Raw genomic sequence first — 12490 nt, forward strand, 5'->3', positions numbered from 1 at the left:
ACACTCAGTGAGCACTAATCAGAATTAAAAGAAATACATATCAAAGAGTATCATAATAAAGTGGGAAACCACAAAAGACAAAAGAGGTCTTAAAAGCAACCTGAGACAAAAAGACATTATGTTAATTAGACTAGCAGGAAAAATGAGGAACAGTATTTACATGGTCATAAATCTGAACGACTCAATGGGGATGGCACCTTCACCTAGCTCTGTCAGCTGGGTAGGCGGTGCATCCGTATGGCAGAGACCTGCATGTGCCGATGGGCAGCCATCACTAAAACACTGCTACACACCAAGGGCCCAGGACCCAGCCATGTAACAGTGAGTGGAAGGCACACACCTGCACTGAGCACGTGCAGCGTGCAGATACCCTTGGGTGAACGCTGTTAAGCTGCTTCTGCTGAGGAAAACGAAGCAATTTTTTGTGTGTGTGTCAAAGATATTTTCTCTTTCCTGTGCTTTTGAATTCCATTTTGAAGGTACAGGCTACCTGTTGAAGTTGAATAATTTTAAAGATAAAATTCTAGAAGGACACCCTAGAATTAGTAACAGCAGTTACCTTGAGGAAGAGTGTCAATGGAAGAATGAGGGGAATAAAGGTGGCTTTTACTTTTTATTCTAAACACTGCCATGTTGTATAAGAAACAAGAGCTCATTCAAGACCGGGAGGGGCACCAGAGGCCTTCACAAGCACTGATCATGCTCTGTTTCTTAAGTGGGGTGGTGGATGCCTAGGCGTGCCGGCATTCTTTAAAGTGGACACAACATACCTTATATGGACTCCTATATGCATGTTCTGTTTCAAATAAAACAGGATTTTAGAAATCCGTAGTCTTAGGACATAGAGGAAAGGTTAGTGGTGCACATGACCGAACAGCTCCATTACTACAGCGTGCCATTCAGCTCCCCGCTTCCCAGTGAGGGGTCTGGGACCAGAGATGTGCAGAATGAGTGAGCATGAAATACACTTTGCAAACAAAGAGCTCCCTCTGTCAGCATTTAGAGACACTAATCTTTAGGCATCTGTGGGTAAGAGAAGAGAGAAAAGGTAAAGTTGCTGTGAAAGGAACTCTGCCTGGAGACTACAGCTGCACTGATTACTAATGGGAACTTGAAAAGGATGGGGGTGGGGGAGAAATTTGTAGCTCAAGTACTTTTCAGTGCATATTTGGTTAATAAGAGTCTATTTTGCTCTGGTGATTTTCATAAAGAGCTCCTCTGTTGAATATTTATACTCCATAATTTACAGTTTGGCTGTTAAGGAGACAAAAGCAAACACAAATTTGGTCCAGAAGTTCAAAGTTTGCCATCTGTTTTCCTATTGTATTTAGATACCAGCATGGATGGCTCCAAACAAAATACACGAATACACCGAAAGATATAGCAATGGTGTATTTTATATCACTAAGGAAAACAAAAATGGGCCAAAGCATACATGAACTTCTCCCCACAGGGAAAAAAGAAAAGCATCTCCTTAGAGAGGCATCACTCTGGTTTCTGGTTGACAGAGAGATAGCAAACAGCACGAGGGGTGTGAAGTCCACACAAACCATTTGAGTTCACATTAAGAAATGCGTGTCTGCCTCGCACATCTGACAGCGCGGCCCCAACCTGGACAGCAGCGGACCTTGGCAGAGCCTGTACCCTCAGCGCTCAAATCAAATACCCGACTCAGGGAAACACGTAGCACAGCAAACGGGCACAAACTTGCAAAGACACCTGATTCTAGAGACAAAAAGAAGCCAATGGCAGATATTGTGAATCCCTATCTAGTGTGTATTTCATCAACTTTGCCCGTTGAAAAGAAAAAAATAATTGGTCTGAAAGCTGTAATTGCATTACGTTTAATATTCATGCTTGGGTTTGGAGGGCTGTTCCAACACTCCCTTCTCTCCAGCCCCTCTCTAATGAAAATCACACCATAGGAGTCAGCTCTAGCCCGCCAATTAAAACAAAAGACACCAGAACCTTCCAAAGACTCCAACAGAGGAGCATCCATCTGATGGGCAGGAAAATGTGCTGGAACCGAGAGGGAAGCACGCTCTGGTTGGTCCTATGCTAAGAGCTTTGAATGACTTATGATAACACTTGCAGATGGAGCAAATGTAACATTTACGCCCCACTCACTTTCTCTCTAGCAGCAGGCAGCCGCACCAGAAGCACACCACAACTTTCTATTTGTCAGGGCAAGAAGTAAGCTCCAAGACTCTTTAATTGGGGGTCACAATTCAGGGCTGCTTCCTATTGGTTTGGATTAAATAGTCTCATGTAGTAATAAAGCAAACTGTATTTGATGGCAAAGATGAAGCCTACTCAGATTCTGGCTTGGCAGTTTCATTAAGGACGACCTGACCTCCAGCTATATTTCTATCCAGAAAATAAAGGGAACAAGCAAGATGGCATTAAAACACAGGCTCTTTTTTTTTTTTTTAATGACCAAATTAATCAAGAAAACATATTTTTTTCCCTAAGAAATCAATAACATGATTCTGTTTTGCCTCTTCAAACCTGGGCTATTAAAGAGGATTTTAAATGTAATCATATATGCCAAAATCAATAGCTGTATCTGGATTTCTATATAGCACCAATGATAGCCTTTGGTGAATAATTCATTTTAAAGAGCAACTAGAAAACCATGTATTTTCAGGTAAAACTGCCCACTTTCATCCAGCTAGCCTATGCTTAGAGCTCTCCGTATTTTAAAGCTTTATCTCTAAAGTTTTAAAATTCTTCATATTTTGCCCATAAAAAATAATAAGCCTCATGGACTGGTCACCCCATCCTTCTGGACCTGTCTCCATAGCTGGGTCAGCATTAGATGGTCTTAAAGAGCCCTGCTTGACCAAACATTGTGCAATCCTTACAAGCAAGCCCAAGATACTACCTGTGGAGGAAGAAGATGATGATGATGTAGTATGTAACACCAAACTAACCAGGTACATTGGAAACATGGAAACAGCTTACTTTAATATCTTTTAATAAATTTTAATCAGATGAGTATACCTAAAATAACCCCTCTATTTTTATGGTCAATTGATTTTCAACAGTGGTGCCAAGACAATTCAATGGGGAAAGAACAGTCTTTTCAACAGATGATGCTGGGACAAATGGATATCCATATGCAAAAATTAACTCCAAACGCAATGCAGACCTCAATGTGGGAGCCAAAAATCATAAAAACTCTTTTAAGTAAACACAGAAATAAATCTTTGTGACTTTAGGCTAGGAAACAGCTTCTTCAACATGATAACAATAGCACAAGTGACAAAGAAAAAATGGATAAATCAAACTTCACCAAAATTAAAAACATTTGTGCTCCAAAAAAAACATCATCGAGAGAATAAAAAGACAACCCATGGAATGGGAAAAAAATTTACATATCATATCCAATAAGGAATTGGAATCTGGACTGCATAAAGAATTCTTATAACTAAATAAATAAAAAGACAACCTAATTAAAAAATGGGTCAAGGGTCTGAATAGACAAAGAGGCCAAAAGGCATATGAAAGGATGTTCAACATCAAACCCTTAGGACAGCTGTTATCAGAGACAGTAGCAAGTACTGGTGAGGATGTGGAGAAACTGGAACCCTCATACACTGCTAGCAGAAATGTAAGATGGTACAGGCACTTTGAAAAATAATCTGGCAGTACCTCAAATAGTTAGTCATACAAGCCACCAATTCCACTCCTAACTATCTATCCAGGAGAAGTGAAAACATAGATCTGCACAAAAATTTGTAGTTGAATGGTAAGAGCAGCATTACTCATAATAACCAAAAAGTGGCAACAATCCAAATGTTAACTGATGAATAAATAAATGTGGTATACTCATATAATGGAATATAATTTGGCCGTAAAAAGGAATTAAGTAGTGATCTGAGCTACAACACAGGTTTATCTTGGAAACATGCTAAGTGGAAGAATCTAGTCACTAAAAGGTCACATTTATATGAAATGTCCAGAACAGACAGACCCACAGAGGCAGGAAGCTGCCTAGAGCTGCAGGTGTTGGGGGGACATGGAGAGTGATTGCTAATGGGTACAAGGTTTTATTTGAAAATGTTCTAAACCTGATTTGGCGATGGTCGCATAACCTTGTCAATGCTACACTGAACTGTATTATTTAAATTGATGAATTGTAAGTATGTGAATTCTATCTCAATAAAACTAAAATTTAAAAAAATCAACTTAAGATTCCAGGGGAGGGGGGGAGCAGTAGGATTTGTTGGTTCAGTGAATGTTGCCTTGGCAACCCACTAACAACCTAACAAATGCCCTCACCACCAACTCTTATTTTGATTCTCCCCAGCAGAGTACAGATAAGCTTCTCTATTCCAATCCCTGATTTCATTCATTAGAGAGGAATGAGCAGATGCCAGATGAGAAGACTGAGAACAGAATGGGAAGGGACCTCACTTAATACAGCCCTCTGCTGCCAACTAGAGAGTTTATTATTTAAATTATTTAAAGAAAGTAGGAGTTTGATTCTAGCCAAGATGGAGTAAGCCATTACTGCCTCTGTCTTCTGCTGACTATGACCAAAACCTCTGGACCAAACACAAAAAGCAAATACCCAAGGACTCTGGAGAATTAACTCAATATGGTAGATTGTGGAGGAAGTAGCCATATGTATAAAGGATTTTTTCTCACATGGCCTTACCCTGAGTGTGTGCTCTACTAGCAGGGCTGCGTGGTGATGCAGGAGCCAGAACTACAATACAAACACCCTCTTTTTCAAGAACCAAGAACCAAGGAAAGGGGCCCTGGAGGTCCAAAGAATGTGGTTGTCGGGTCTTTGGGGGGGGGTGGGTCCCCCTTCTCTTTTCTCTGTGGCTTTGCCCAAAGGTAGTCCCTAATCACAGAGCTGCATGGTGGTAGTGATGCTGGCATGTAAAAACTCTGAGAGAAACCCCATCTTCTAGTCAGAGCCTCAAGGAGAAAAGGCCCCTGAAAGCTAGAAAGCATAGGGGTGAAGAGAGGAGGAATCTGGAGGTGAGGACCCTGCTCATGGGGGTGGGGGCACAGTTCTGGCAGATCCAAAGCAGTGTAGTGAAGACCACTGCCATTTCAGACATGTCCCTGGTGGCACATGGGCAGGACAGAGCCAGAGAAGCACAGCAAAGATTTTGGAAACTGAAGTGACACTGGAATCACCACCCATGGAAAGCAAGACACAACTTGCAATCTGAACCTAACCAGGGGGACTGCCTGTTTAAAACAAAAACAAAAACTCATCGTTCTCCAGAGGATTATATAACAGGATCCAAAAGGGGCCACAAAATATCCAGGATACATCCAAATTACTTGACCCTCCCCCCTTGCAAAAACAAACAAAAAACAGGAAAATGTGACCCATTCTCAAAGGAAAAAACAATGTCAACTCTAACCCATATTTTAGGAATGATCAATGATTTTAAAGCAGCTATTGTAACTGTATTTCATGAAGGAAAGTACAATGATAAGAATGAAATTCTGAGCAGAGAAAAGGAAACAATGAAAAAGAGCTGAAGGGAAACTCAGAACCAAAAAGTACAAAATCTGAAGTAAAAAATTCACTAGATAGACTCAATAGCAGAATGGAGATGACAGAGAAAAGAGCTAGTGAACCCAAAGTTAAATCAACAAATACTTGCAATTTGAAGAACATAAAGTTTAGAGAAGAAAGCGAATAGAGCTTCAGTGACCCGTGGCATAACATCAAAAGGCCTGTCATTCACATCACTGGAATTCCAGAAAGAGAGGGGAAAGGGATCAGCAAGGAAAAAATATCTGAAGAAATAATGGCCAAAAACTTCTTCAAATTTGGTGGAAGACATAAATGTACAGATTCTAAATGTTTAGTGAGCCCCAAATGAAGGTTAAATTAAAAACAATGAACCAAAACCACCATGGTGGTTCCTGCAGACTTTATTTTGGTAACCCATTCAAGTTTCTCATAAATGTTCTAAGCTATGGATTTATTTTTCCCTTCACTGAACAAATGCACACTTTTATTTCACTGAAAACACCACTGAATGTAAGAAGCACCACTACTTTATGTAATATTTTAAAATGCTGCCAATTATTTTTCAGATGTTACTGTAAAAGACACATCTTGATTTCATAGGTGTGAAAATGTAGGAAAAAAAGTGCCTCTTAGAATAAATGCAAAACACAGAGAGTTAAGCCCTCTCTGAGCACTTGACAGACACTCTGTGGGATCTGGTCCTGACACTTGATACTCGCCATCCTCCTGTGATGTTACTTACTACTCTTTCTTCTTGGCTTAGCCAGAAAAGACAAAATACGCTTTAAGAAAACCTCACTGACTTTTAGTGTTAAAACTCTTGTGCAAAGCCTCCCCCGCCATGAACCCACCTCATAACCTTTCCTTCCAAGCATGGGAAAAGTACAATCTAACAATAATTCAGTTGCCACCCTACTCATTCTCTTAATCTTTATCCAACTCTAATGAACTTCTAGTGACAACCTAGGTGAACTATTTTTTCATTTTTCATTTCAGCCTATTATACACCTCGACCCAAAACAACTCTTATAAAATTCCATCCATGCTTGCAAACTTAGTCAAGTTCAATTTTTTACTTTAATGAAACATCATTCTTGTCTTAACCTTGGACAGTCTTATGTACCTTTTCATTCTCATTCAGTTTTTAAATTAAAAAGGTAGGTTCCAGGGTTTTTAAATTGTATCCATCATTAAGGACATAGCTCTCTTTGTGTCTGTTCCCTTACCCTCACTTTTGAAATAAAACATAAGATCTACAAGCCTGGATGTGCACCTCTAATGAGATCCTGCTCATAGCTATTAGCCTTTGGAACAAAACCTTAAGTGTAGCAAACATGCCTCTACTACGTTTAAAAGTCTAGAGTCCTTAATCCTTCCTTTTTTCCAGATGTACAATATTTTACCCGTGTTTCAAATTCATATTGCTAACACTATAAATATGATTCATAAAGAACAATATTATATATGATGGCGAGCCTCTGAGGTACCAGCAGTGTTCAAACAGCTGGCACACAGATTAGAAGTGGCCCTGATTAAAAGCCACTTTGGACAGCCCCCTCCCCAATGCCAAGTCCTGAGTCTATTCTTTTCATCCATAAAGACAAAGGCTTAAAAACAAACAAACAACAACAACAACAGAAAAAACCCATGACACTGTTTGTGAATAAAATGGATTTAACATGGTCAGATTTGACCTTTAAAATGACCAGAGAGCACGGGGCTTCTCTTTTGGCCATAGGTACACCGTTAAGACAGCCCTCCTCCGGAGGAAACATCAGCTTTACTGAGTATGCACCCGTCTCCTCACTAATGGCAGATGTGCAGCTGACTATGGTCATGACGGTCTGGCTTTAACTGTTCTTCTAGCACTAATTAGGCTAAGTTATGCAGAAAGCAGAGGTCTCTTCTCTGGAAGACAATTTTGGTTTCCTGTGAGCCTAGCAGGAGTTGAACACCTAAATGCTCAGGCTGTCAACAGAGTCTGAAGCATAACCTACAATCCCAATCCCTTCCATCTGGATGCCCCACAGAGCCCTCTGCATTTGCTCTCCTGGAAAGCGAGTCACTGCTAGGTCGCTGTGGGGAGATCCTATCAGAAAAGCTTGGAGCCTTTGTATAACTCAGTTGAAACAACTATGGGAGAATAAATCTACAAACTGATATGTTTTGTTTGCTCTGCCACAAGTGGGGCCACTTATCAAGCCTAGGTTTTTTTGTTGTTGTTTTAGAGCAAAAGTGCCTGGACACAGACTGAGGAGTTCAATTCTCAAACATGAGAAGTGTCAGCTGTTTTAGGAAGCCTCAAGGAAAAAAAGCTGGAATATTTTCTTTCAGTCGCGCATACTCACATTATCTTTTGCTCTGTGGGAGGAGGGTAGTAGTGAAAGTCAGAAGTTGAAAATAATATTTGATAAAATAATTATTTTTGCAAGCTGCTGCACCGGTGTGACAGAGGTCTGGGATTTGGCACAGAGTACCTGCCTCACGATCTGATACCCCCACTGAGCGAGCAGTCCGCCACCTGCAGCCCGGGGCCAGCCCCCAGGGAGGGGGCGCCGGCTGAACCTGGCCTCTTGCCCTGTTACCTCTCATCAGGGCACTGGATCAGACGGAGCAGATACCCAGCCAAAAATTTTTAAAAAAAGAAGAAAAGGCGAGGAAGAAAGGGGACAGAAAGGAAAACAACCCTAAAATTTGGACTCGGTCTTTTCAAACACTTTAATCCTTTCACGCTGATGGGTCCTGGAGCGGCTGGAGCTGGCACTGGACTTTGTACCGGGGAAATCCGACTCCCTAAGCCAATCCGTTAAAGGGAAGACTGCTAATCAGCTAAATAGAAACTGGAATCTGTTCGCATGAAGTCTCTTTTTCCCCATCACCAGAGGGACACCATAGTGTTCTGAAATACACCCTTGACATCACTTGGCAGGCAACCCTATTTTGTTGAACATGATTCATCCCTTAGGTTATTGTTTTTAATATTAGAAAGTGAGCTTTTAAATGCCAAACAAATTTTACAGCAGGGGGACAAAAGACTCCAAGTGGTCTCACTGGACCTTCCACCAACTGCGTCCACCAAATGGCCTAAAGACAAACTTCCCATGGTGTTTCAGAAATGAGGCAGAGATGGAGCTCCATCCAACTATTACCTAATACAAGACTCTGTTCTCCAAGTTCACACGGATGGTATCTGGGACCGGGGCTGAACTCAGGTGGGCAGAGCTATGAGTGAGAAGGGAGGAGGGTAAGCCTTGGAGGAAATCAGCAAGCTCAGTGCAGGCCGAGTGGCCAGGCCTCCACAGAAGCTGCCTGAGGCCACAAGAGGCAACTCTTTACTTAGACGTACCTCCTGTCCATGTTGCCACTGACCATGAGATTGGGAGGACTGTCCCGGAGGTTGACACAGGTGAAGTGGCCAAGCGAGTTGCCCAGCTTCGCGAGGCAGCGTTCTGCTTCCAGGCTATACAGCATGATCTGGGGGAGGAGGAAGAACAGGTGGGTGTGCGTTAGGTGCAGCAGGCCTGCACACACACTTTCCCCCTTTGCCCCGACATGCTCCCTACCACCAGCTCCCGTTAGAGGAGATAATCTGCTGCTCCATTTCCCAATCCCTTCCAAGTAAAGACAGTATAGGGAGGTGACTATTAGAATGATGAAGGGAAATGCAAAAGAAAAGAAAATCCAAAGAATTCTTCAGGCCAAGTGCAAACAAACTCATAGGACACACACAAAAAAATGCCAAATGGGAAGTTAGGTATCCCAATTTCCTAACAGAAAAAGAAGCATGGAAACTAAAGGTCACTGACAGCTTCTGATTTGCAGTTAATGGGAGAGGCTAACAAGAGGTCAAGAAACTTGCAGAGGAGCCTGCATGGGTTCTTTTTCCTCTGAATTTAAACCATAGAAGGTAAAAGAAAGAACAATGTAACTACTCAGGTAGATGAAGCTTGCACAGTTAACCACTCACTGGATGATTCTCTTAAATTACAAACCAAACCACAAAGTCTTATTCCCAAACATTAAAAAAATTTCAATTGAGGTATATATAACTGATATTCCCAAACATTTCTCTCTTCAGTCACTTTCTGCTTGCTAATTATAGGAAGCTCTTTTCCATAAGGTATGGTGGCAAATAAGAAAGTATCCTTGATTTACAGACAATGTATTCATCATATGTGAACACTGCCTACTCTCCAGAAAAAGAAAAAAAAAAAGTTTGATTCATAAGAAATCTTTCTGAAGATTAAAGTCTTTTACTTAAAAAAAAATCTTAGTAATTAAATTTGATTAACATTAAGCACTGTGGAGTTCCCCTTGTGGCTCAGCGGTAACGAATCTGATTAGTATCCATGAGGTTACTAATGGGTTAAATCCCTGGCCTCTCTCAGTGGGTTAAGGATGAGCTTCGATATAGGTCGCAGACATGCCTTGGATCTGGTGTGGCTGTGGCTGTGGCTGGCAGTTGCAGCTCTGACTCGACCCCTAGCCTGGGAACTTCCATGTGTCACAGGTGTATCCGCCCCCCTCCCCAAGAAAAGTACCTGCTTTGGGTAACTGTTTTAAATACTGAATATGCAGTCTTTACCCCAAAATTCATTGTTCAAAAGCCTCCTCATTTCCACGCACACACTTGTTAGCATACACTGTATTCTGTTGATTATGTGGTTACAATTAATCACTAAACTCAAAAGTTTTAATGTTAATATTTTGTAGAGAGATACTGCTCACTTAGCACACACATGCAAATGATGTGCTTTTTGTGTGTGTGTGTGCTTTTTAGGGCCACAGGTGTGGCATATGGAAGTTCCCAGGCTAGGGGTTGAATTGGAGCTGCAGCTGCCGGCCTACACCAAAGCCACAGCAATGCAGAATCCAAGCCAGGCCTGCAACCTACACCACAGCTTACGGCAACACCAGATCCTTAACCCCACTGAGTGAGGCCAGGGTTCAAACCCAAATCCTCACTGATACTAGCTGGGTTCTTAACCTTCTGAGCCACAATGGAAACTCCTGATGTGCTATTTTTTGTTAACCTATACACTAATCAATTATCAGTATACAGATTATTATTTTAGTATTGAGAGGTTAATAAATTGAGTCCACCTTGAAAATCACTGATCTCCACTGTCACACATTTCTAACAAGTGAATCTCTGGAAATTCCTAACAGTCAAAACACTATAATAATATTAACTATTGCTAATAGCATTTGAAAGGGAAGGAGGCAATTTCAAAATTAAAATGGCTTCTCTTTTTTCCTTTCTCCTTTTTCAGCTGTACCAACAGCATGTGGAAGCTCCTGGGCCAGGGATCAAATCTGATGTGCATCTGCAACCTAACCACAGTGGCAGCCAGGGATTGAACTAGCAACGCCAGAGAAGCCAGATTATTAACCCACTGCACCACAGTGGGAACTCCTAAAATGCCTTCTTAATCCATAAAGACTATAGAGAACAAGATAATATTTTTATTTTTGTGCAGTTGAAAATAAAAGTTTCTGGAGTTCCTTTTGTGGCTCAGCAGAAACATATCTGACTAGCATCCATAAGGACACAGGTTTGATCCCTGGCTTCGCTAAGTGGATTAAGGATCCGGCGTTGCCGTGAGCTGTGATGTAGGTCGCAGACACAGGTCAGATCCTGCATTGCTGTGGCTGTGGTGAAGGCCACTGGCTACAGCTCCAATTTGACTCCTAGCCGGGGAAGCTCCATATCCCACAAGTACGGCCCTAAAAAGATTAAAAAAAAGAAAGAAAAAAGTTTCTGAGAAAATCTTGACAATTGTAAAATATTCAAAATAAGGTTATTTTTTTCAAGTAAGAACGCAGAAATAAATCAAATCTATCTACAGTGAATAACAAAAAACTATATAAAAATCACTTCCTGGAGGGAGAAAAAAATAGAACCAGCAATCTCATGATCTATTCTAAAAGTAATATTCGGCACTTATATACTATTACAGAGCTTTCAATAGGGTTCTTGGACACACTCTCTTGTTTTTATTTATTTATTTATTTTGTCTTTTTTGCCTTTTCTAGGGCCGTTCCCTCGGCACATGGAGGTTCCCAGGCTAGGGGTCTAATTGGAGCTGTAGCTGCCGGCCTATGCCACAGCCATAGCAACACTGGATCTGAGCCTCATCTGCGACCTACACCACAGCTCAGGGCAATGCCGGATCCTTAACCCACTGATCGAGGCCAGAGATCGAACCCACAGCCTCATGGTTCCTAGTCGGATTTGTTAACCACTGAGCCATGACGGGAACTCCTCTTCTTGTTTTTAAGATACTTCAAAGTCTACAGCAGGAAGAAATGACTATGATAAATACAAGGATTAAAATCTGATATTGAGTCTATTTGCATGTCTTTACTTTTTCTGAAAGTTTTTTTGATAAGAGGATAGATCAGTTCTGAATGATACAGTGGGATAGAATCCCTCTCCAGAAAGACTGCAAATTTCATCATAAAGACTACTAAGTTGGTAGTCAGGAGTCAAGTACTTTCTAAAATGTTTAATAATTCAATGAATCAGAACTATCCGAAGAGTACCTTGACCATTACGTTTAGTTAAAGACCGCAGAGATTAGAAAACACATTACCCATCTCAGAGGCGGTTCTTCCCACGTTACGAGTCCCTTAACGACCTTTACCATCTCCCTCTCACTCCCGCACTCTCTCTCTTTTAATAAGGTTGAGCAAATGGGACTTCATTTTATCTGATTGCCACAGACTAGTGAGATTAATTATTCATGCTCACACTCTCCCTCCTGTTAAGACCATGCATTAGACTAATTTTTCTCTTTATTGCCCTGGTTGGGTGAGTCTCAACATGGCCACTTGACTCACTTTCAGAGGTGTATGGATACCCTGGAAAGAAGGAAAAAGCGACCTGTAGCTACAATCTTGGAGAAAATGTTCTGCAGTACTGTGACCACCAAATCGATAGATGTTGCTGGGGGTTTTCTTTTAAGCACCAAGTGTATA

The 12490-nt window shown here is 41.3% G+C and overlaps 1 protein-coding gene across 5 annotated transcripts in view; it reads right to left on the minus strand.

The window, feature by feature from the left end:
* FBXW8 (F-box and WD repeat domain containing 8) overlaps positions 1–12490 on the minus strand; it is a 168706-nt gene that overhangs the window by 7929 nt on the left and 148287 nt on the right. For 4 of the 5 annotated variants that reach the window (XM_013990336.2, XM_021073706.1, XM_021073707.1 and 1 more), the window contains exon 8: positions 8856–8983. The exons of the other annotated variant lie outside the window; for it this stretch is intronic. In XM_013990336.2, the coding sequence (XP_013845790.1) occupies positions 8856–8983 (128 nt within the window). The remainder of the gene's footprint in view (positions 1–8855; positions 8984–12490) is intronic. 5 annotated transcript variants of the gene reach the window in all.

The sequence above is a fragment of the Sus scrofa genome, chromosome 14, assembly GCF_000003025.6.
Source record: "Sus scrofa isolate TJ Tabasco breed Duroc chromosome 14, Sscrofa11.1, whole genome shotgun sequence".
Taxonomy (NCBI): domain Eukaryota; kingdom Metazoa; phylum Chordata; class Mammalia; order Artiodactyla; family Suidae; genus Sus; species Sus scrofa.